Genomic DNA, 22,197 nt, shown 5'->3' on the forward strand with positions numbered 1-22,197 from the left:
TCTTTATGAATGTCTACACTTTCAAAAAACTGAGCTGAGTCAGAACTTCCGTGAAGAAACCTTCACATTTAGAGCCACCTGCTGTATAAATCTACCCTACATCAGAACCATATATGGGTGACATTGAAGGAGAACAAGGAGAGGGAGGCTCAGAAGCTGCACACACTTTCACACCAGTGGAAAATCGAATCATTTTTGAGGTACCAAACGGTTGATTTTCTTCCCGCTCGATCTCCCCATGCCTGGCGCTCCACATCAGTGGCTCCCTGGCTCGTGATTGGCCACGCTCTGACTGGGTAGGCCATAATTGACCTTGGCCACAGACAGCGTGAGGGCCAAAACAGCTCAGGCCTACATAATCAGCCCCAGTCACCAAAGCAAAAAAAAAAAAAAAAAAAGCCCAAAAAACACAGGGGCCGAAATGAAGAAAATTCAGAGCAAAACAGAATAAAAAAAAAACACAGTTAATCTGATCCAGACAGGGAGAAAGGTGAGAAATAAAAGATAATAAAGAGAGGCAAACGGATACAGACAGATGGAGAGAGTGGGAGTTAAAATTAAAAAACTCTGAAAAGAGCGAAATAGGCATTAAAAACCAGAGTACAGAGACTCACTCCAAAACAAAGATCCTCCGGAGGGGAAAAAAACACAAAACAGGTCATGATGGCAGAGTACAGCCACCTCAAAGTAGGTGAGAGGAGGCTCAAATAAGGAGTGGGGAGAGGGGGCAGACATTAACATGCAGAGTGACTGTTCACAACCTCGCTGTGGAAACCAAGAAATTGTTTATTAATGCTGCCAGCATAAAACCTATTAATCCATGGAAAAAGGTCAACCTCCAGAAAGCTGAGCCGCATTCACAATGCTAATCTGCTCTCATATGTATAAGAGTCACGTCGACATGCGTGCAGACAGTGGGGGCTTCGGCGGACCTGTCTGATTATCCAGCTCAGAGGAGAAAAAGGAGACACTGAGCAAATGAGGAGAGTCACCAGTGAACAGCTGGATGAACAGTGCACGCACACGCATTGTACACATTGTACAGTTTCTTCTTCTTTTTTTGTTTTTGTTGCCTGGAATGATCTGAATTCATGTGACTAGTAAAACTGTGCTGCATGCGCCGATAAGAGTCTGACTATATCTTAAAAAAAGCACCTTCGCGTACATAACTCAAAAGATTATCTAAACTACAGACAGTCTGGTATCAAAAGGTGAAAGTTTATTATGTATGGATAAAGCCTTTGAGAAATTGCACACAGAAAACCGAGACTGAAGTAAGTCTCAGAAATATCTCTTGACTTTGTTCTTTTTTTCATCTCAGACGTTTGGATCTTCGCAGATAACAAAAGTGTCGTTGTCACGCTGTCCTGAACTGACTCCAGTGTGTAAATCATTTCATGTTTTATGAGCAACTTGGAAAAAAAGAAGAGAAAAAAAAACCAAAAACCTTCAGGTCTAATAAAAAACGAAGCCAAAGTGCAGTTCCCCAAGTGGCCACTTAAGGCGTCGACTGTTCCACGTCAGCTCCACACACGCGTCACATCGTTGCCCATTTTTGTATTAGCAGTATTAGGTGGGTCACGCGCTGCCAAGACGGCAGTGGCTGCAGCCAACTCACTGAGCTTCAGAACCACTTTGGATGATCCCTTATGTCCAAAGTTTTAAAATGTAACTATTAAACAAACCATCTTCTGCACCCTATAGATAAAGGTGGTGTCATTTTGTATTATTATTTCCAGAAGTAGACCAAAAACTGCAGCCATTCCTATCAAATCAGTTAGAGACAAGCTATCGCAACACATCCTTTTTAGGCAGTCACTAAAAAATATGCGTGCTTCATGGTACGTTTTTTATTTTATTTTATTTTTTTAAATTTTTTATTGGAAGCATGTCAAAAAAAAAAGAAAAAAAAAAGACAAAAACTGTGACACCTTTAAAGAGCATGTCCACCAGAAGCACTTAAGCTTTCAATAAAGTTTCCCTGAAGGCAGAGGCCCTTTCACACTGAACCGGTGCAGCTCCCTCGGCTCATTACAAACCCACCCACACAGACACAGAAATGTTGTACTGAAGTGTTGCTGTTCTCTGCGGGAGATGGACCCGTGGCATGCAATGTCCAATAAAGGTTTATGATCTGTGTTTAAAAATGTGCTTGAGGTGTCTCTCTTGGTGTGAAGCGCTAGTTGGACAAGACAGCCTTGAAGAGAATTTGATGAAAATATATATATATAAAAAAGAGAAATCTCTGATGCGTACACAAAATTGAATCTGAAATGCGTGCAGATATGACTGAATCACTGGCTAAGAAGTAAGAAAGAAATATGTTCTGTTATCTGACTAGGAATTCGCGGCAATCATCAAGTTGACGTGACATTATTATTTCCATTTGCGACTGAAATCTTGATTTTTGATGATTCAATGAAACCCGGTTTTCATGTGGAGAAAGTCTGGAATGTGACAAACATTGTGAGACCTTGGAATAAATCGCTGCGGAAGACATTGACGTCTGCAGGGGAGAAAATCGTTTGGCTCACACTAAATTAAAGAAAAAAAAAAAAAGACATTGAAGAAGAGTCTGTTGGTGAGCAAACACACAAAGTGCAGCCACCTACGCAGGAATCGGGTTGGGGGGGTTTCAAGTGTGTGTGTGTGTGTGTGCGTGTGTGTGTGTGTGTGAGTGTGTGTGTGTGTGTGTCTGTGTGTGTGTGCACCCTGCTGCTGTTGATCCGTAAACCGGTGCCAGATTGGTGTCAAGGCGGCCGCATTTTTGCTAGATTGGCCAGTCATCTCTTGTCAGGCGAGCCGGAGGTCTACCCCGTGCAACAAGCCGACGGGGATGTCTCAGACATGTGCACATGTTGCACACACCCGCACGCACACACTTGTTTCGAGATTTGCACACTCATGCAAGTCCACACGAAAAGAAAAACATATGCTCTTGAGACAGAGTTGCACTGTGCATACAGATTTTTTAAAAAGAAAGAGAGGTGTGTCTGCAGGTAAAACGCTGTTTCTCCTCTCTCTGTGTTTCTGTCTCTGCTCTGTTTGAGTTGTTTACACCCTCAGGAACACTGTCCCAGATTTTTTCTTTTTTTTTTTTTTTTTTAAAGAGGAAGTGCATGTCCTCTCCTTGTAGATTCACTTGTCCCAGACTCTGTTTAGCTACTTAGCACTAAATTCAGCTCGCAAATCTAGTGAGCACATGTTTATATGCTCACATGTAGGGAGAGAGCAACACAGCCTTTTTTTGGGCCATCTTATGACATTATTAAATTGTGCATGAACATCTTTCTAACAGCTATGAATGTGCAGAATTTGTCAGGACGAGATTTTGGTACCAGAGCCACTCTGGTTTGCGTTTGTCACGTTTGAGCGAATCGCTTGCATTCAGGTAGAACAGCACACCAACATGTTGCATATATTATGCAAATGAATTAAACACAGCAGAGTTCTAATGACTTTAAACTGAGTGGAAAGTGTTTAACATATCAACTCTGCATTCTTGCATGTGAAGTTTGGCTGTCTGTTATCTGACATCCAGAATCTATGGAAATTCTTTATTTTTGTTATTGTTTTTAAATCATATCCCCAAAACCACCAATGAGAACAATTCATGTAACAATTGCTCACTGTACATCCAGAGTCTAATACATCTTTTTATTCCTCCATGCCATAAACACCTATTGGTGTAGACTAAATTCTACCCTTCCAACCCATCTTTCTATGTGGCTGATTTCTCCAAGAGCACTGTCATTTATTTTTAGTCAGTCATGCAAACAAACTACTGTGTACAGTATGCATGTCATTTTTTCCCTACAGATTTGTCTTGTAATTCCTCTCCTCTTCCACTAAAATAATACCACTCTCGGGTTCTACTCGTGTTAGAAAATGTAAAGGCACCAATATATCCGTCATCTGGCTAAAGCATGAGCGGTTCTATTTTCATGAACGCAGATGCGGATAAAATGCAGGTGCGACGCCAGTTTCCGTCGAGTACACTTGTCCTTCCGTCTTTTGTAACACCTTACACCGAGTGGGTGGATAGGCACAGCGGAGGTTGTGTTTATGTAGATAAAACGCAGCGCAGTGCAATTTTGGTACCAGGCCTGGCATGAAATTGTGCCAGAGCACTACTACCTCTTATCACAAATGGATGTGCACTAAAATTTCCACGGTTTAATTGATGTCAGGAATGGAACCTGGATGATTTAGGGGGTTAAAAGCTCGACAAGGGTCCTGGAACATGGCAGGGCTTTAATGAGTTGTTGCCAAAATGTTCAGAGTAGCTTTGCCTGTTTGCACACATCCTGCATGTTAATTGTTGTAAAGAATGAATTCATTTGAATGCAGTTGCATATTAAAGTTCTCTACCATGTTCAACTACTTTATAAATGCTCTTTATTGAAAACATAAATGCATTTTAAGTTGAATGAGTCACTGTAACACAAAAATTGCTGTAACTAAATGTTATATTGTGTATCTTTAAAGTAGCAGCCTGAAACAGTTCAGCCCTGGTTGTTTTGGTGACTCGGGTATATTTCTGGTGTTTAGCAGCACACGTGGCTTCACAAAAAGAGGTCACTGAGTTGTTTTAGCAGCAAATCTAACCCCTTTTAAGTCAGGTAATGAGTCTTTCTGACTCTATACTGTACAGGACGTAAGGCTGTGAAAGGCTGGTTACCTTACTGAGAGGTTGGAGGCCTGCGGCAGTTTTCCTGCAGCTCTTCACTAACTCGACGGCTCCTACTTCTTCTTGCATTACTACTTGGAATATTACAGTAGTATAATATACTGATCTGATGTCAAATGAACGTCAAAACAACTGTAGTCTTGCTTTGAAGAGGCAGTTCTGTTGACTAAGTGGCGAGTATAAATCTTACTGATGAAATGGATTGCATTTTCTTTGGCTACTTCATGATAAATGATCTGCATATGCAGATACCTACTGTATTTGTAAAGGCTGCATTAGCTTCAGAGAATGTCGACACCCAGTTTATGATAATACTACCCCCAGTCTTAACATTGTGACCACCTTCCTAATGTTGCGTAGGTCTCCCTTGTGCCTCCAAAGCAGCTCTGACTCATCAGAAAATGGGCATGAGCCTTCTGAGGGTGTCCTGTGGTGTCTGGTAGCAAGTGTTGTCAGTGGGGGGGCTTCGGGTCCTATGGATTGAGAGCAGGAGCCTTTGTGGATCAGGCTTGTTCCTAGGGAATCTAGGGAATGCCATCAAGAAGTGTCATTGCGATGGGGTGGGGGGGTGTCTGATCTGGTCTGGGTGGGTGCTACACGTCTAAGTGACATCCACATGATTGAATACCAGGTCCAAAAGTTTCCCAGCGAAACACTGAGCATTGAACTGTCAATGTTATTCACTTCTCCTGTCAGAAGGCAGAACTCGACAGCATAGTCACTATAACACATGTTCATGTGTAAACAGGAGTCTTATTGGTGACCACGTCCACACGCACTTATGTCCTTGTGTTCAGTTTACATATAAATCGAGTCGGGGGAGATTAGAGCTGTCTGTGTTTCTGAGAGGCGTCTCAGAGGTTGTCATGGATGGCAATATCGTGAAAGAGGGGAAATTAGGTTGTCATTCATTGGCAGGGGTTGTGGTGCAGAATGTAATCAGGATGCAGGAGCATTACATAAACAGACATAAGTATAAGATTTGGTATATTGAGTTATATCACACAGATTCTCCTATAAAAGAGTGAAGGATGACGAACGTAAAGCCAGATGCCAGAACTGTGCTGTACCTCGAACTGTTTATTCAGAAAAGATAGCAATTGTCTTCTTTAAACATTAGACAGAGAGAGAGAGAGAGAGAGAGAGGAGGGAATTTAGTTACATAAAGACGAGCCATCCCATTGGTGAAATTTGCCTGGACCATTTTGCTACGTCCATCTTTCCTGTAAGCTTGCTGACAAGCAGCCAGAGCACTCAGCCCGAGCGTCTGTGAATGAGGGGAAGACAGCAGAGGATTCCCCAACAGTCTGCGTCTCTCTGAGGATAAATTGTGGCATGGCTACAGCTGGAAGGCTAAGTGAGTCAATCACTCAGCCGGACAGGAACCGTGAAACCAACTGGCCTACCAATCAGCTATTCGACCACGAGCCAAATCCTGTCAGTCAGGCACCACAGAGTTCGTGTACGCTACACGCCGAATTCAAATTCAGCTGGAACGCAAAGGAGAAGAGACTCTCACAAGGCTACTGACGCCAAATCGTCAGCGGCCACGTTGGCGTGCGGGGCTGGCGCAAGCAACATCCCAATGCGCGCTAATCTGTTTCGATATCAAAACGAGCAGACACAGTGTAGGAGGAGGAGCGCCGCGGCGATACCTCTCTAAGCTTTAATATTTCCTCTGATAAGTGTTCAGCTGTGAAAAACCTTCGACTCAGCCCCATCACTCAGCGTATCGGTAACATAACCGGGTTGGCCTTTTTCCACCGCTTGATGTTGGCAAGATCAAACTGTTTCAAAGCATAGTTTACTGTGAGATCTTTACGGCGCCCAGTCTAATCCACTGTAAGATTTTCATTAGAAGCCTTGGAGACTGGCCAAAAGCGCCGTGGCACAAGTTTCAACACGGCCTTTAGTTAACACCTGTAGATGGATATAGAGCTGATGTTAAAATACTATTCATCGCATAGGTTTCTTTTCATTTTACATAATCATCCTGCTAAACCACCACTTTTCTTTAAAATAGGCTACCGTTACGGAAGCTGGCTCTCATGCATTACGTTGAATTGTCTCCATTCTAGATGCATGTGATCTATGAGTGATCTATGAGGCAACAACAACGAGAAGCCAGAAGAACTTGGTGACGGCCCAGTTGGGGTACTCTCAGATCGGTGGGGGGATCCTAGTGGTTGCAGCAGCATTTTCCAACTTTATCCCAAGACTATACAGTTGTAACAGACAACTAACTTTGCTCTAGTTCAGATCATATAGTCCCTCTAAACTGTCCCGGTTTCTCCAGGATCCACCCCCCTCACCGGGTCTCGTTCAGGGTGTTCCGGGCTCCAAGCTCATGGTCAAAGGTGCACAAAGACTTACGCTGAACATGCTGTGCTTTGTTCAAGGAGGGAAAATATGTGCAGAAATGCAACTTTGGCTTGGGCTTTCACCCAAAAGCGTAACTGTTGTCTCCGTGAACATGTTTTCTTGTGTGAATAGCTTTTTAATGGAACAGTATGTGTGGGTGAATTTCACACAAAAATTTCTTCTGACCTGCTGTCTTCTGCGGAGAAGTTTTTTTTCTTTTGTTTTTTGGAAGTATTGTAATCACGAGATGGTGCAGTGCAAACATTTACACGTAAGAGGTCGGAGTGAGTCCTATTAGAGCCAGGCAATAACAATAATATAGTGCTCTCTCGCGCTAACAAGCCTGATTAACGACAGAATATACTTCTGCATGAGGAACAGTGCAACTCATGTGGACACAAACACATTTGTCCCTGTAATTGCACTTTATAATCCTCCTGCAGTGGCTCCGCGGCTACATACACAACGGAGACAGGCTTAGCTCTGATTTAAGAGAATGAATTTTCATGATTTACAGCCTTTCTGTGAGAGCTCTCACTGTATTGATTTTTACAACTGCAGGCCTGAAGCTTGATAAAATGTTACTTTCATTTCATGAGTGGAAACAAAAAAAAAGAGGAAGGAGGATTCTTATGGGAGGAGGGGGACTGAGGCTATTACACCTGCAGGCGAGCTGAACACTGGGCTTTTCTGTCACTGCCAAATAAGCTCCATCCTTCACACATGCACACCCACACTTTGATTCAACTTCCGAGAACAGCTTGAGCAAGACTCGAACCTGCAAACGGTGGGCACGACACAAAAGCAGCGTTTCTGGAACAGCTGCCACCTTCGCTAATTTCACTCCATGAATCATTGCTTGATGCAAAATAGTATGAAGGATAAAAAATAAGTGGATTCCCATCCGCGCATCAAACATCTGTGGCATGCGCATTTCATACTCTGGTAATTGTGGTGCACTTCTTCGTGTCTTTTCGACTGCAGAAAGTGTAGCACAGGGAGACCTCAGCAAACATGCAGTATTGTCCTTATTCTTTTAATTTCATCAGCCTCCACATCTGGTATTGTAAAACAAACTTCTGAAAGTATTTTATTGAAAAAAGTTCGATAGGTGACAGAGACGGTGTTCTTTCTTTGCCTTTGCTGCTCCCTACAAGGCTGGTGTCATGTATCTGGTTGGACAGGAACCAAAAGCAGGACACAGAGGGAGACAGGAGCAGGAAGCCAACATGACTTTAATGAAAACTAAAAATCCAGGGAACGAAACGCACTGCAGGAAACGCATGGTAGGACGAAACCATCACCATCAGGTGTACCATGGCAGGCATATATATATATATATATATATATATTTATACATACAGACAGGGTTGAGAGTAATGAGGGCAGAGCACGCAAGGAGAAACAAAAAGAAAAAGAGGGAAAACACATAAGTGAAATAATTCATGAAACACCAAGGAAGAACTTAACAAAATACAAACAGAAAACACAAGGAAAGCCAAACGGGGTCACAGAAAATACAGCACAGCTACAACACAGCCAGCCAGAAGGAGTGAAGTGTATGATCTGTGTTGAGTTTCCAAATGACACGCATCATGTTCCTGTCTGGTTACTGAGCTCCTGAGTGCTACTTGTTGCTTTATGAGCCCTCATCCCTCCGCTGCTCATTTGCACGTAACGCCGCTCTTGAGGCAACGAGCACAAGCGTGCCATTTGTATTTGCACGGCGCTTGACATTTACACACTGTAAAAGCAATTAGGCTAGAACTAGGGTCATTAATACGGTGAGCGGGCTAGACGTGTTTGCTCCGATAGCGACTGCAATATGCATTCATGGAGAAGTGACAACGATCCCATCTGCATTTCTGCGTGTCCTGCGCAGGCCTCGCTGAGGAACAAGGATGAAAGATCTGAATTCCCAGTTCCTCGCGCCTACTCCTCTTCTGTTTCTCTTTCATTCTGCTGCTCAGTGAAGTGCAAACAAGCTCACGCATACTCACGCGGACGCGCCCATGCATGCTAAAGCTGTGTCTTTGAATCTAAGCTTTATAAAAATCCCACACTCTGCACATGCATTTTAAAGCTGAATCAAAGGAATAAAAAAATACAACAGTCAACAACACTGGGAAAAGCCCATTAACAGACTTGGCTCCCAGGTGACCGTGGTACCTGGGTGCATCATCATCACTTAGGACAGATATGTGTCACAGCCTTAACATCTCTAATTCACCAGTTCATCTAAACTATTAAGAAACAAAACAAAAATAGTGAGCATCGGGCTAACCAACAGTGAGTTGTCTCAGATACTGCAGAAGATGATTTGGTGTGTGATGAAGGCAGTGGAGAGGAAGTGGAAGGGAATTGTGCACTGAAGCTGGTGAAGTAAGTTGCACTAGATCAAGTTTTATCACTGCACGTGAAGACTGTGAAATGTCCTTGGGTCATTTGGAAGACGCTTCATAAATAAAATGTATTATTATTATTATTACTATTATGAGACCATGGGCTATCTGGTACTGTTGACCTGGAAACATATGCTCACTAATATAATTTTTGTAAAGTAAAGTAAGTGTTTTCAATGAGTTCCTTTGAAAAAATGCAACTGTAAAAATGAATTTATTAAGAATGTGAAGCTTTTATGTCAAGGTGAGCAAACATAATGAAGCTTAATGGTGGACGCTTCTCCTTTCAGTTCAGTTCAATTCAATTCAGCTTTTTATTTTAAATATTTTCATAAAATAGGTTACTCTATTTATTTGTTATTAGTTTGGCATTTATTAATTCATAACTGAAGGCCCATTGAGGCACTCTGGCGACACTAATGCAGTAATATTAACAGAAAGTCAATAGGTAGGGATGCACACAAGAGTCTACATGTACAGAGTAGCACTCTCTAATGGAAATTACCTGAACATTATATCTTAAAGGTTATCATGGGGAGGATATCGGATCAATAACACGTCCAGTGTCATTCAGCAGATGCAGGGAAAACAAATAATTGCACTCTGCGTCTGACGTAAGGCTTTTCTTTAACACTCATGAGTAGAATAATATTCCTGTGTGCTTGTATAGGTGGTCATAGTGTTGCTCTTAACGGTGAATGCTTTTAGCAGAAGGAGGAAGAGACAAATGTGGACTACGAGCAGAGGTTGTCCGCACACTACACTGATTGACCACATCGGGGCTTTCCTTGCCGAGCGCACCTTGGAGTTCCCTCTCGCCTTTTTGCCTCTAAACCCTCCCGACCCGTCGATTTTTTTTATTCTTTCCTACATCCTGCCTCCTCATTATTTGGCAGCCGCCGCACACACTCCCTGCAGCATGTGCACTATTGTTTGTGTGTTTTTTCGTCCACTGTATATGAACAGAGACGTAAGGATTATCCCAGATGGATGAGGGAGATTCTGGGTAAGCTCTGTCTGAAAGATCGATAGTTGGCTAATGGCCACCGTGGTTGGAAGTCAGCCTGCCGTGGGAGGAGAAATACAGCAGGAACATGCTTCTGTTAGGAAGCATATACGATTTTTTAGACATACAGAACGGGGGGATGTCTGGGGAGTTCAGGCTTGCAAAGAGGAGCCAGTGCGTTGTACAGCATTGGTTTGCAAAGGAAGTGGGGGGAAAGAAATTAAAAGAGGAAGAAGTACAATGAAGAAAAAAGTTGCATGAACTGCAACAACAACAGCTCTTAAAAACTATATAAGAAATCAGCTTTGTGCAAATTTAGATTGAGCGCCGAGTACTTCACAGTAGACGGTTTATGCAAAAGTCTCCCACAGTACACATGGAAAAGTTGTGCTCAGGTTCAAGACCTGCAGTATGTTTCAGGAAAAATAACAAGCTAAACGAGTTGTTAATACAAGTCTTTGAACCAATGCGAGCAGTGCCATTGGGTTTTTTTTTTCCCAATGGCACTCTGATTTCCTCTCAGTTATATTTCCGGTAAGCGACAGTGGGCATAACCACTTTGCACATGTTGAAAATATATTCAGACTGATGTGTAAACGGTGAATTTTCAAATGTGAAAAAGATACAGAGAAGAGAAGAGAATAATTTCAATCAGGCTAAAGAAATGTTGTTCATGTAACGACAGCATTAAGGTGTTCTGTAATAAACTCGTGCTATTAAACTAGTGCTATTTTTTCAAATAATACACAGGTTTGTTTTTAACAGTTGGGTGACAGAAAAAAAAAATAATTGGCAGATTCAAGTTATAACTTCAAAGCTGAATGTGTGAATCACCAAGCTATTTCAGCCTCAGCACTGTTAGCTTCTCTTGTGCTAATATTGCAGCATGCGTCCTTGATTTCACCTGGGGACTGAATAGACACTCGTCCAACAGCAGGGAACCTGACAGTCAGCGTGTAATATGCGGCCTCGTGATTGGCCCAGCCATGACAGGGGCGGGGCCTACTGTGTAGAGGAGGCTTAGATTGACAGGTTTAGCATAGCACTCTGTGTTGAAACGGTGCGCTGTTGAGACAGCTCCTGTATCGCTGAATGAGTGAAGTGCTACTGCCTCCATTTGTCCCTTTACTAAAACATGTTGGTGAAAATTAATGTATGTCTAATCAACCAAAGATTTTATGACCTCCCTGCAGTATCTCTGGACCCCCTAGGGGTCGCGGACCCCCTGTTGAAGACTTTTGATTTAGACATTTAGATCTGAAAGAGGAGGCTCTGCTGTTTTTAGCGACTGCTTTAAGAGTAGGAAGAGCAAGATGGGCTCTTCTGTCAGACTCAATCTCAGTCACTGTAACTCACAAGGCAACACACAGAGACGAGGGTGGGATGATGGGAGGAAGTGCATTAGCGAATGTCCTGGCATGAGATAATCAACAACATAATTATGAAAAGAGTTCGGTCATAAAGTATGATTGAGTGTTATTGTAACTAGCTTGTAGCCAAGAAGCTAATGAACAAGCCAATGACAATAAAGCGGCTGATGCAAAGCAGCAAATGCAACCGCGACTTGGAGCTCTTTGCTCTGAACGTCACACGGCACAAAGCCAACAGGTTCATAAAGACGTGTCATGTAAACAGCTGTACACTTAATTGCTTTAAATAAACAGGGGGGAGCAAGGGGAGTGGTAGAGGGCGAGATGCGACATTAATAGACCATAAGCTGTTGACCTGGAAAGAGATGAAGGACAAATCAGCTTCACTGTGTATTTATGATTTATTGTTCAGAGAGGAATAATCCCCACAGATGAAGACAAACGCACCAGGCACTCCCTGTTTATTTATTTATTTATTTTTTTTACAATGGCAAACCACTGCTGTGATGCAGGTTACGGCTCCACCGCGCACACTGAACGGACATGATTCTGCAGAGAAAGAAGTTTTTTTTTTTTTTACAATCCTCTAACAAGCCGAGAGCACAAAGTCATTAATAACAGCAGCGATATTAAATGGCTGAAGGACCGGTTGCTCTATTCTTATCTCGCCTTGGCCCCGACCAGCAGTTCACCAGTTCAGCTTTGACACCTACCTCCAACCTTGTTGTTCATTAATGCATGAAGCCGCTCTCCCTCCAGCACCTTATGACTGCATCCCTTCCTGACACTGACACTGCATTAAAGGTGGGAGAGTGCAACACTTTGGAAATAATGAGGCTACCCCAACCTCGGCTCTGAGCCTGAGACTCCTCCAGAGGCGAAATCATCTGAGTTATTACTATAGGTACCGGAAGATCTGTGGGAATATGAAAATGTTATGGTCAGCACCTTATTACAGGCTTCGCTGTAAGACTACTGTGTTTTTTAAGTTCGTCTAAAAGACATTACAAGAACTTTTATGACTGTGATTTATGATGCAGGAAAGGGTTTCGTTAAAACTTAATTTACAGGCATGACACTGGCAGAATTTCAGCCTCTTGTTGTGTCAGACGACTTCAAACAAGATCCCATTTTATTCGAGTACTGAAGCAGCTGTAGCTATTTGCCACCTTCATTGTTTAACCTTCAATAAAACCTCAACAAATTATGATCAACCCTCAGGCATCTGTTTAATCTGCTACCCCCTTGTAACCATTGTTTTTAGATAATCTTGGTCAGTCTCCCAACATTAGTTTTATGGAAAATAGCTACTTTTTCATGTTTGTTTTTTTTTTTTTTTGTAAAAATAACAGTGACTTCAAGTAATCAAACTGGCACTTAAAGGGTTAAAATTCCTCAAAATGATTGAATATTTGGTGGTTTTGTAAAGTGCTGAAAGAAATATTAATCAGTCAGGTTTTTATAGCAGTTTTTGGACATGGACGTATTTGTCGCAGGACATAGGTCTTCAACAGGGGGTTCGCGAGCACTAGGGGAGGCACTGCAGGGGGGGTCGCAAAATCTTTGGTTGATTAGACATTTTTTATATTTTTTTAATTTTACCCCCCACAATTTTGCTCCACAAATTTAAATTTTTTTAAATACACATTAACAAAAATCCAACAGATTTTAGTATGTTAATATTTAGCTGTTTTAGCTGAATTTTATATATATACATATATATATATATATATATATAAACTGAGAGATACAGAAAAGATTGACAATGTTAAGTTTAAACATAGCTAAATGTTTTGTCATTAGGGGAACCTGACAGAGTCAGCGTGTGATATGCAGCGTTGTGATTGGCTCAGTAGTGATAGGGGGCGGGGCCTACTGTGTACAGGAAGCTCAGATTGAAATAAAAATAATAATGTTTGAACCTGTGTATAATTTGAATAGCTTACTATTTAATGCAAAATAATAATATAATAGATAGATAGTATTTATAAATGGCACTAGTTTAATATAGAACACATATAATAGATGGGGGGGTCTCTACTTAATCTCTCCATCAGTTTGGGGTCCTTGGCCTGTGCTACTAAGGTTACAAGAGGGTGGTACATTTTTTTCACAGTGTTCTGTTGATCTATTAGAACATGTTTTTTTTTTATTATTTATTTATGTTTTATTTTTTTTAACAATAGATTTTTTTGCCAGCCAAATGAAGGGGATTTTTTTGCCCAAATGGACAAAAATGTCCGTAAGGTTGCCTGAGGGTTAATCATTATCATTCTCATTTATGGCATCTCCCATGAAACATTCATATTAGTGAATTATTTCCAATATTCATTTATTTATTTTTTTTTTTGGTATATGTATGGGTTTTGGTGTCTTAAGTGCATATCAACAAACACAATAGAAGCTTGTGCATCACTCCATACACTGCCATCAATTGGCCAGTCGGTGGAAGTGCAATTTTGTATTTATTTATTTTTTTTTTTACTCAAAATCAAGATGGCCAGAGAGAGAGGGACAGAAATGCTAAGTACCTCTGGAAGTTTGTGCAAATACTGTCAATAGCAGGGCAACACTGAAGGTTAAAAAAAATATGATGACATCAAGTAACATCTAAGAATTAACAGAATTGTCTCTGGATATTTATTTTATACTCGGTTAGTAAATTGACAAATTGTGAAATTTGACTAATTAAATCAAGAGTAGTTTCTTTCCCTAATGGTTTGCAGAAGATTTTTTTTTTTTTTTAATCTCTGTTGGGCTTTCACCTGCTTAAATAAGGGCTACATAAAATAAAAAAAATATAGGGAAAATCCTGTGAGATGTCACGTCACCGCAATACACTCCCGTTGATGTGTGGACACGTTTGAGAGAAGCATTTGTAAAAATGGCCTCGGAGGCTGGAAAATGAATAAGAATGTCGGTAAGAAAATATGAAATGCCTGAACCCAGGGGACTCCTGGCTTGAGGTTTCTTGAAAGGCTCACTTGGTTTCACACCACTGGCTCCTGAACAAGCTGCTCCTCTGTATTTCCCCCCCACACACACACACACACACACAACCACCATGCACTTCAATTTTCACATTGATGCAAACTGAAGGAGCCCTCATGTCGAGCTCCTTGGAGCTTTCATGCACTCCGAAACGGGCACTACGGGAAACAGATGCCCCGAGTCCGCTCTGCTCACGTAGCTGATGATGCAGCCTTTAACGAGTGAAGCCAGAGCTGCCGCGCTGCACCGCTACAGATTGGTCTTCTCGAGGATTTCTAAAAGGACCACTCAAGTGATGTGGCAAGTCAATTTGCCAATCATGAAAGGTAGCAACTAACAAGTGCAGGCTCCTGATAAAGAAAGCCTGCGGTGAGAGGCTCCAGTAAAGTGAGGGAATGCGGAACTGGTTCTAAAGAAAATCGGCCGAGCGTGAAATGCTGAACCTTTACACTTGAGAGATGGTAAGAGACTGTATTAACGGCGCAGAAAAACAACAACAAAACCAGCACTAGGGAGTTACATTCTCTCATAGCACACTTTCATCATGTGTAACAAAACTATAAAATCCAACACTTCCTTGTTGGCTGTAAGGGGTCTAATATTGTAATCCCTGCAGAATAATTAAGGGTTTTATGCTTTATCTAATTTGAATTTGTCAATTTTTGCTTTAAGAGCTGTGTAACGGTCATCTGGAGACATTTTTCACAAGTCCTCTTTCTGCTACGACGCACCAGGAGAACTACTCTCCCCTTATTAGATTTCAGGAGAAACGCCCGATCCGAGGAGCAGTCTGGAAGAGAAATTAGCCACGAGTTTATTGGCTCGGATACAAAAGGAGCAGATTGAAAAGGGGTGAGATGATTGAACTTCCCTTTATTCGGCGGCGTGTCCTTTGTGCCAAGCCGCACAGTCACTTTGATGCTATCTCTGTCATTTGAGCCGCACACTGCGCCTTGGGTGCCTCGCACAAAAGAATATGATGCACCACCAGATGCCTTGAATGGGCTTCCCATCCATTTTCTGAAAGGAGTGGAAGTCTCCTTTTGATTTACCTCGAGTGTCACTCATTATCAAAGAACATCATCATAGTAAAAGGCCCCGGTAATGTATTTTACATTGAGAAAGACCCGGCAAATTCTCATTTATGGGCCAACATACCTAGAAAAACCAGGCTAGGGGGGGATAGAAACAACATGTTTTTATTTGATGCTGTGTACGACACAAATCAGCATGTTTTTATTATTAATATAACCATTAATGTAACCTTCAGAGTAGTTTCTGAAAACGCGAGTGCACTAAAATCAAACACCTCTAATAGGCAGAAAAGGTCAACTGTCAGAATGTCGCTTGAGAGGGAACAGAGCAATAATGGGAGGAATGGTTGTACTTTGCTTACAGTGGAGAATAAAGGAGGGGGGTAATAAGGGGGTGGCGGAGAACGGAGGAGGACGAAGAACATCTCGCAAGGCTGCCATTACCGGAGCAAATCGCACACCGAGGAGCAAAGAGAGAGCTTTCGAGTGGGCGGCTGGATAGTTGAGGTCTGATCAGAACCTCCATTAGCACAGAAATAAGCCGCAAATGGAGCTCGGGGAGGCTGTGTGAAGAGACTCCGCTGAAAGGAGGAACACGGCGATCCAACCAGGCAGACCCACTTCACAGCACTTCTGCCTGGACTAAACATGTCAAGAGGCCAGTGGACAAAATAACAAGAATCACTTGATGATCAAAACCTCTGATGTAACTGAATCACAGGCTGCAGAAGTGGTGGTGGTGTCGGTGTCGGTGGTGGTGGTGGGAGGGGGTGGTTAGCTTGAATACCAATTAGCAGCATTTATCAACTATTACGCAGGTCTGGCCGTCAACACTGTGGCAACAATTTCCAATTGCCTGGAGATGCCAAGGCATCAGCGATCAAAAACACTTCATGAATTATTCAATATGACAAGCGGCATAGCATAGAAAATCACAAGACCATATGTCAAACACAGACGAGGCGCGTCCTACCCACAGTATGGATGACAGAGGGGGCGACAGCATGCACTGGGTTGAACACATAATGTTCCCTAGTTTTTTTTATTTATTTTGTAAATTAGTTGCTGATTGTGAAGTGGATGCGCCATTTAATTTTTTTTTCATTGTGCAAATGGTGAAGTATAAAAAATATTGAGACTTCTGAAGAGCAATTTCTAGGACTATAGATGCACATAGTGTGTATCAAAGATAAAGCCGCCACAATGCAATATATGTGATCATCCTGTAAATAAAGGTTAAAAGAAGTGCTTTCCTTAATTCCCCCAGAAAAACTTGGGTATAATATATCTCGGTCTTGGCAGGAATTAAAGGTTGCGTGGTCTCCTTTTGCTATGTATCTGATGTCTTAATTTCAAGCGCACTTCATTTCTCATACTGGTATATGATGATAGTTTGGTAGTTTGACGCATGATGTGCAAACACTGTGCAGACTGTTCAGGATCAGAGCTGTGCTCCCGTGATTACATCTGTCTAGAAGTTCAGCTAATGAGTGGCTTCTGCTGTTCTACTGTTCTACTGTCTGCCCCCCACACACACTGAATATATATATGAATTAAAATCTACAATTAAAAAGAAAAAAATATGTTAATATAGAAAAAAAACACAAATATAAATAATATTCGTGGGCTCAGAATGTAATTAATGTTCGTCTTTTATGTTGGAGTGTAGATAGATAGATAGATAGATAGATAGATAGATAGATAGATAGATAGATAGATAGATAGATAGATAGATAGATAGATAGATAGATAGATAGATAGATAGATAGACAGATAGATACTTTGCAGGTTCGGAGAAAACAAAAGCAGTATTAAATCATATAAAACATAATACTAAAAGTACAAAAAATACAAAAGGTGTGTGTATGATAAGGTATTTGTTACTTCTATGTGTCTTTTATTACCCTGTTTTCACAATGAACCCATGCAAGAGTAAGAAATAAAGGTTGAATAAACATGATTGCATAAATTACATCCAGATTTGTGTTTGACATGTTTTAAAGTGGGAGCGTTTCTGTAATCAGATGTGTCGTTGTGCAGAGTGGTCGCCTTCAACCCAACAGATAGCACAATTATTTTATTTCCTCACGTGCGTTTTGCAGTGCAGCGCCCCCGTAGTTGTTTTACATTAATTCATAATCCCCACGGCGAAATTCCACAACGAAATCCACAGGATTCTGGGTCAATTCTCTTCAAGTGAAATTCATTTGGTGGCTTAAGTCGAGCAGTGATTAAGCATTAGAGGATGCCACAGGAACATGAGTGTGTGTGGTACGAGGAGCAGCACCTCTAAGGTAACGGAAGAGGAATGAGATGCCAATTTCTTGTGTGTGCTCTGAGGATTAGGGACGCGGCGACAGCGGAGGGAAGAATGGACAATGGTTCTGATGGATACTCCTGTCTGGGAGAGGGGGGCACCACTCCCAATGTTCTTCCAGCTGATTGATTTGAATGACTGGGCGAGGACAGAGTGGGGGAGTCAGACCAGAAGCGCTAGCTGTGCTGGGAGAGGCCTTATCGCTCCCTTGGCTGTCTGGAAAGCCGAAAGGCTGGTTTATTTCGAAGAGAGGTGGTCAATAACAGTAGTGAAAAAGAATAGGTCGCCCCTCAGATGTCCAAAGTGGGGTAGCAGTGCACTACGAGAGCACGCTTATAATTCAGCAGATAACACTTTTCGACATACTTTGCAAGAGCACACAGCAAAAAATCCTTGTATCAAAGGAATAAATCATATATTTTGTTCAGAGACAAGAACATTCTGCTTATTTTAATAACTTCATGCTTATTTTAAGGATTTTTGTCAAGCAAAAAAAAGCTTCAGCCATTGGCAGATTCTTTTTCTTAATATGAGATGATTTGATTGAATATATAATAGATTTTGCTTCTTTCTAGTAATGCTGCTTTTGCGACGCACCAAGGCAGAGCGAATTATCTGCCCTCCCTGAATTAATTCGTCTAATGTAAATTTGTTGTCGCGTGATGAAAAGAAATCTCTGCTTGATGGCATCTCTAACCTCCACTGAAATGCAATTATCCTGTCGCAAATGTGGTAAACATTTGTCGGGGGCGAGCATCGGAAATGACGTCCCGCTTGACGTGAAAATGGACGATTCTATACATATCTAGATCTACGTCTGAGCCTCCCCGGCTTTGTAAAAGCAAAATTCACTCATGTAGCCTGCATGTAAAGATTTTTGGCTTAATGCTCTGGTGTTTGTTTGGCAGTGTGTGGAGGTTTTATCCATGAGCAGATCCTAACAAAACCGTACTCTTATTCTGAGCAACGATAGAATAAAAGATGGTAGAATTGAATAGCCCGCTTACCGAGGTGTACAGATGGCCCTCTCCGTTCATGGCGATGTATAACCCTGTCTTCACGGACTGAATGGCGACAACTCGGAGGCCCACAGGAATAAGGTTGAACAAAGCTGGAAAACACACACAAACATAAATAAGAGATTTCGCCCAAAAAAATCATTAAATCCAAGCGGTTGCTCAGTAATGATTCACTAAGTGGTAATAATAATAAAACAGATAGCTGCTTTTACGTCATCTCCTTGGGATGGATTGCCGCGTGGCAGGTGGACGTGTCTAGCATAGCATAGACCCAGCAGTACCTGAGAAGCTGCTGTAATTGGGGCCACTGCTGGTGAGTGGCAGATTAAGTAGCACCTTTGTTGTGGCAGACACCTTTAATGGCTACTGTGAGAAACAACAGGACTGAACTGGCCCATGTATAAGGGAGACTAAAATGCACATAATGACCTCTGCTGACTATGGAAGTGAATGTCGTTAGCGGGTTTGGAGAAAGTCTGAGAGAGAACTAAAGGTGGGTACGAATGTTTTTCGGTGGCTTCCAGTCAATTTGATTTTGGAGGTACAACGTAATGACACGCTATCTGTAACACTCTCCCTTTCGGTAAGTCCCTTCAGCCAATCAGAGGTGACATGTGCCACCTCCCCTCATGCTGACACGAGCAAGAGACACAATGTGAAGTGTCAGGCTAGCGTTAGCACCAAGCACTGGAATCAAATTAACCACCTAGCCCGGAGCGCTGGAGGCGCCATGCCAGAACAAGCTAATAATACCTTTCTTCTCCCTCTTAAGCCTACTGCTTCTTGATCCACTTTCCCCTTCTGTGAGAAGATGACAAATCTGTGTGAGCCCATATCTGCATTGTTAGAAGCATAGCATTTTTTTTTTTTGCTCCAGAGGCTAAAAAGAATGAGAGGACGTGTCGGCTTGAGGGCTAGATGAGGGTGTCTGGAGGTTTTGTGGTTCTTTTTTTTTTTCTCTGCACTGCAAGGATAGAAGCAGAAAGAAGCACAAATCCTCTCCAGCCGCTGAAGAGATGGATGAACCCTCCATGACAGTATAGGTCTTCAACAGGAGGTCTGTGACCCCTAGGGGGCCCGTGCAGGTACTGCAGGAGGGTCGCAAAAACTTTGGTTGATTAGACATTTTTCATATGTATATATTCATATATATGAGCCTATTCAGTTCCCCATGTCTGTATGTATGTTTATGTCAGGTATGATTATGTTTACGGCAGTTGCACAGCCACCCTACTGTTGCACATGTTTGAAATAATATATATATATATATATATTTGAACATGTGCATTATTTGAATAGCTTAATAGCTTTGAATGCAAAATGATAATAATGATAGTTTAATTGAGTTTAATATAGAACACACACAGTAGGTAGGGGGTCCCTACTTAATCCCTCCACTGGTTTGGGGATTCCTGGTTATCGCCATCTTGGCTATGCCCGATTCCTCCTGATTCAGAAAATGGATGAAAGGTGGAGCCGAAAGGGGGCGAGGAATGTCTATGGGAGTAGCTTGTTTTTAGAGCCTTTTTTTTTGGCGCTTCAGCCATCTGAAGGTTGTAGCTGGGTCACAACATAATAAAACATTACATTTTCGAATAATACTAAGTGAAATCGGAGTTCGAATGTGTCGACTGTTTGATCTCAAACGCTACCGGTATACTCACAGGAATTACTGCTGTCATCCTTGGTCCCATCAAGAGAGCCATCGGGGTTCATCTGCAAGTAGTATCCCTGCCTGCAATATAACCTGGTCACTATACCCTTGAGCTGGGGATCTGCAGGAGAGAAAATAGAAAAAAAGAAAAAAGAACGGGAAGGTTAATTAGGACAGCAGACGAAAAAAATAAACTCCAACAACTGTTTGCTTAAGTGTGGCGCAGGGCACCGTGAGGCAATTTGCTTTCCCGAGCATCTTAACTGCGAAACATCATGAAAGACAGTGCAGAACTTTTGTGACTCCTGCGTGTCTTGTTTTTTTCACAGGCAAATCCCAGAGCCAACTTTTTCCGGGCACATAAGCCCCGTCCTGCTGAGAGATAGGCCATCCAATTATAGGCAGCAGAATTAATCTGTGGTTGCCTGACTCCCATAATGAACCCAACAGCACCCTCTCTGGGTCCTCCGCTCGCAGGATGTGAGAGGAGCGACTGTGCCGCTCCGTCCCGTCTAGCTGACCCAACAGGGGAATTAGCCGCACATCCACTGTAAATAAATCACTGCTTCTGTTAAATTGCCCAGAGCCACTGCAGCTCAGCCAGTCGTGCTGCAATGTAGTTTTTTCGCGGGGTTTCCGTAATAACGCGAGGAAAAAGTGAATAGGTAAAGCAGAATGAAAGTGAAAAGGACACATTTTAATAAAAGTTTGTGTGGGTGCGCGTTGGCATGTCTCCAGGAAAAAGTATTGCTTGTGCTTGAAGCTGTGTGATGGCATTTCTTTATCTGTGTGCGCGCGTGTGTCTGTGGGTCATATACTATCAACATTATCATAGAGACAGCCATCACACTAGATTTCATTCTGAGAAAGCCCCCGGGGAGGTGAACGATCGACTTCACCTGAGCCTAAACCATTCTCCTTGCGAGCTACTGCGTATTTGTGTGGGAGGGAAGCAAAATAGGGAGGAGGGGGGGAAAAAAAGAAAGATTGTGGCCACAGAGGACAACTCAAGAGGTCTTGCTGAGGGCAGTCAGGCTTTTTTTTTTTTTTTTTTCCTATCGGTGTGCAGCTCAGGACACTCTCTTCTGAAATGGTGCTGCCGGGTGACGGCGTTAGGCAGCTCTGAGACCTTTCTCTGCCGCCTGGAAGGAGGAGAAAATGCCTCTCTGCTGGAGCACGCTGCTACGCCATTCAGCTGCGCCGCTTTGTTGCCTCACCGGAACAATGAAAAGGTGGCTAAAGCAGAATGTGACTGTCAAGAGCGGCGCCGCCGTGCATGATGCAGGCTGTCAGGGCTGTGACAGCGCTCCTCTGTTTTACAAAGAACACAAAGCGCAGACAAAAATTTTGTGG

General features: G+C 42.4%; 1 protein-coding gene across 3 annotated transcripts in view; it reads right to left on the reverse strand.

Annotated features, from left to right (window-relative positions):
• The window catches only part of fgf14 (fibroblast growth factor 14), a 102,659-nt gene that overhangs the window by 12,138 nt on the left and 68,324 nt on the right, over nt 1-22,197 (reverse strand). For all 3 annotated transcript variants that reach the window (XM_047600870.1, XM_047600872.1, XM_047600871.1), the window contains exons 2-3: nt 20,855-20,965; nt 19,179-19,282 (exon numbers count right to left, since the gene is read on the reverse strand). In XM_047600870.1, the coding sequence (XP_047456826.1) occupies nt 19,179-19,282; nt 20,855-20,965 (215 nt within the window). The remainder of the gene's footprint in view (nt 1-19,178; nt 19,283-20,854; nt 20,966-22,197) is intronic.

Source organism: Mugil cephalus, chromosome 12 (genome assembly GCF_022458985.1).
Source record: "Mugil cephalus isolate CIBA_MC_2020 chromosome 12, CIBA_Mcephalus_1.1, whole genome shotgun sequence".
NCBI lineage: Eukaryota > Metazoa > Chordata > Actinopteri > Mugiliformes > Mugilidae > Mugil > Mugil cephalus.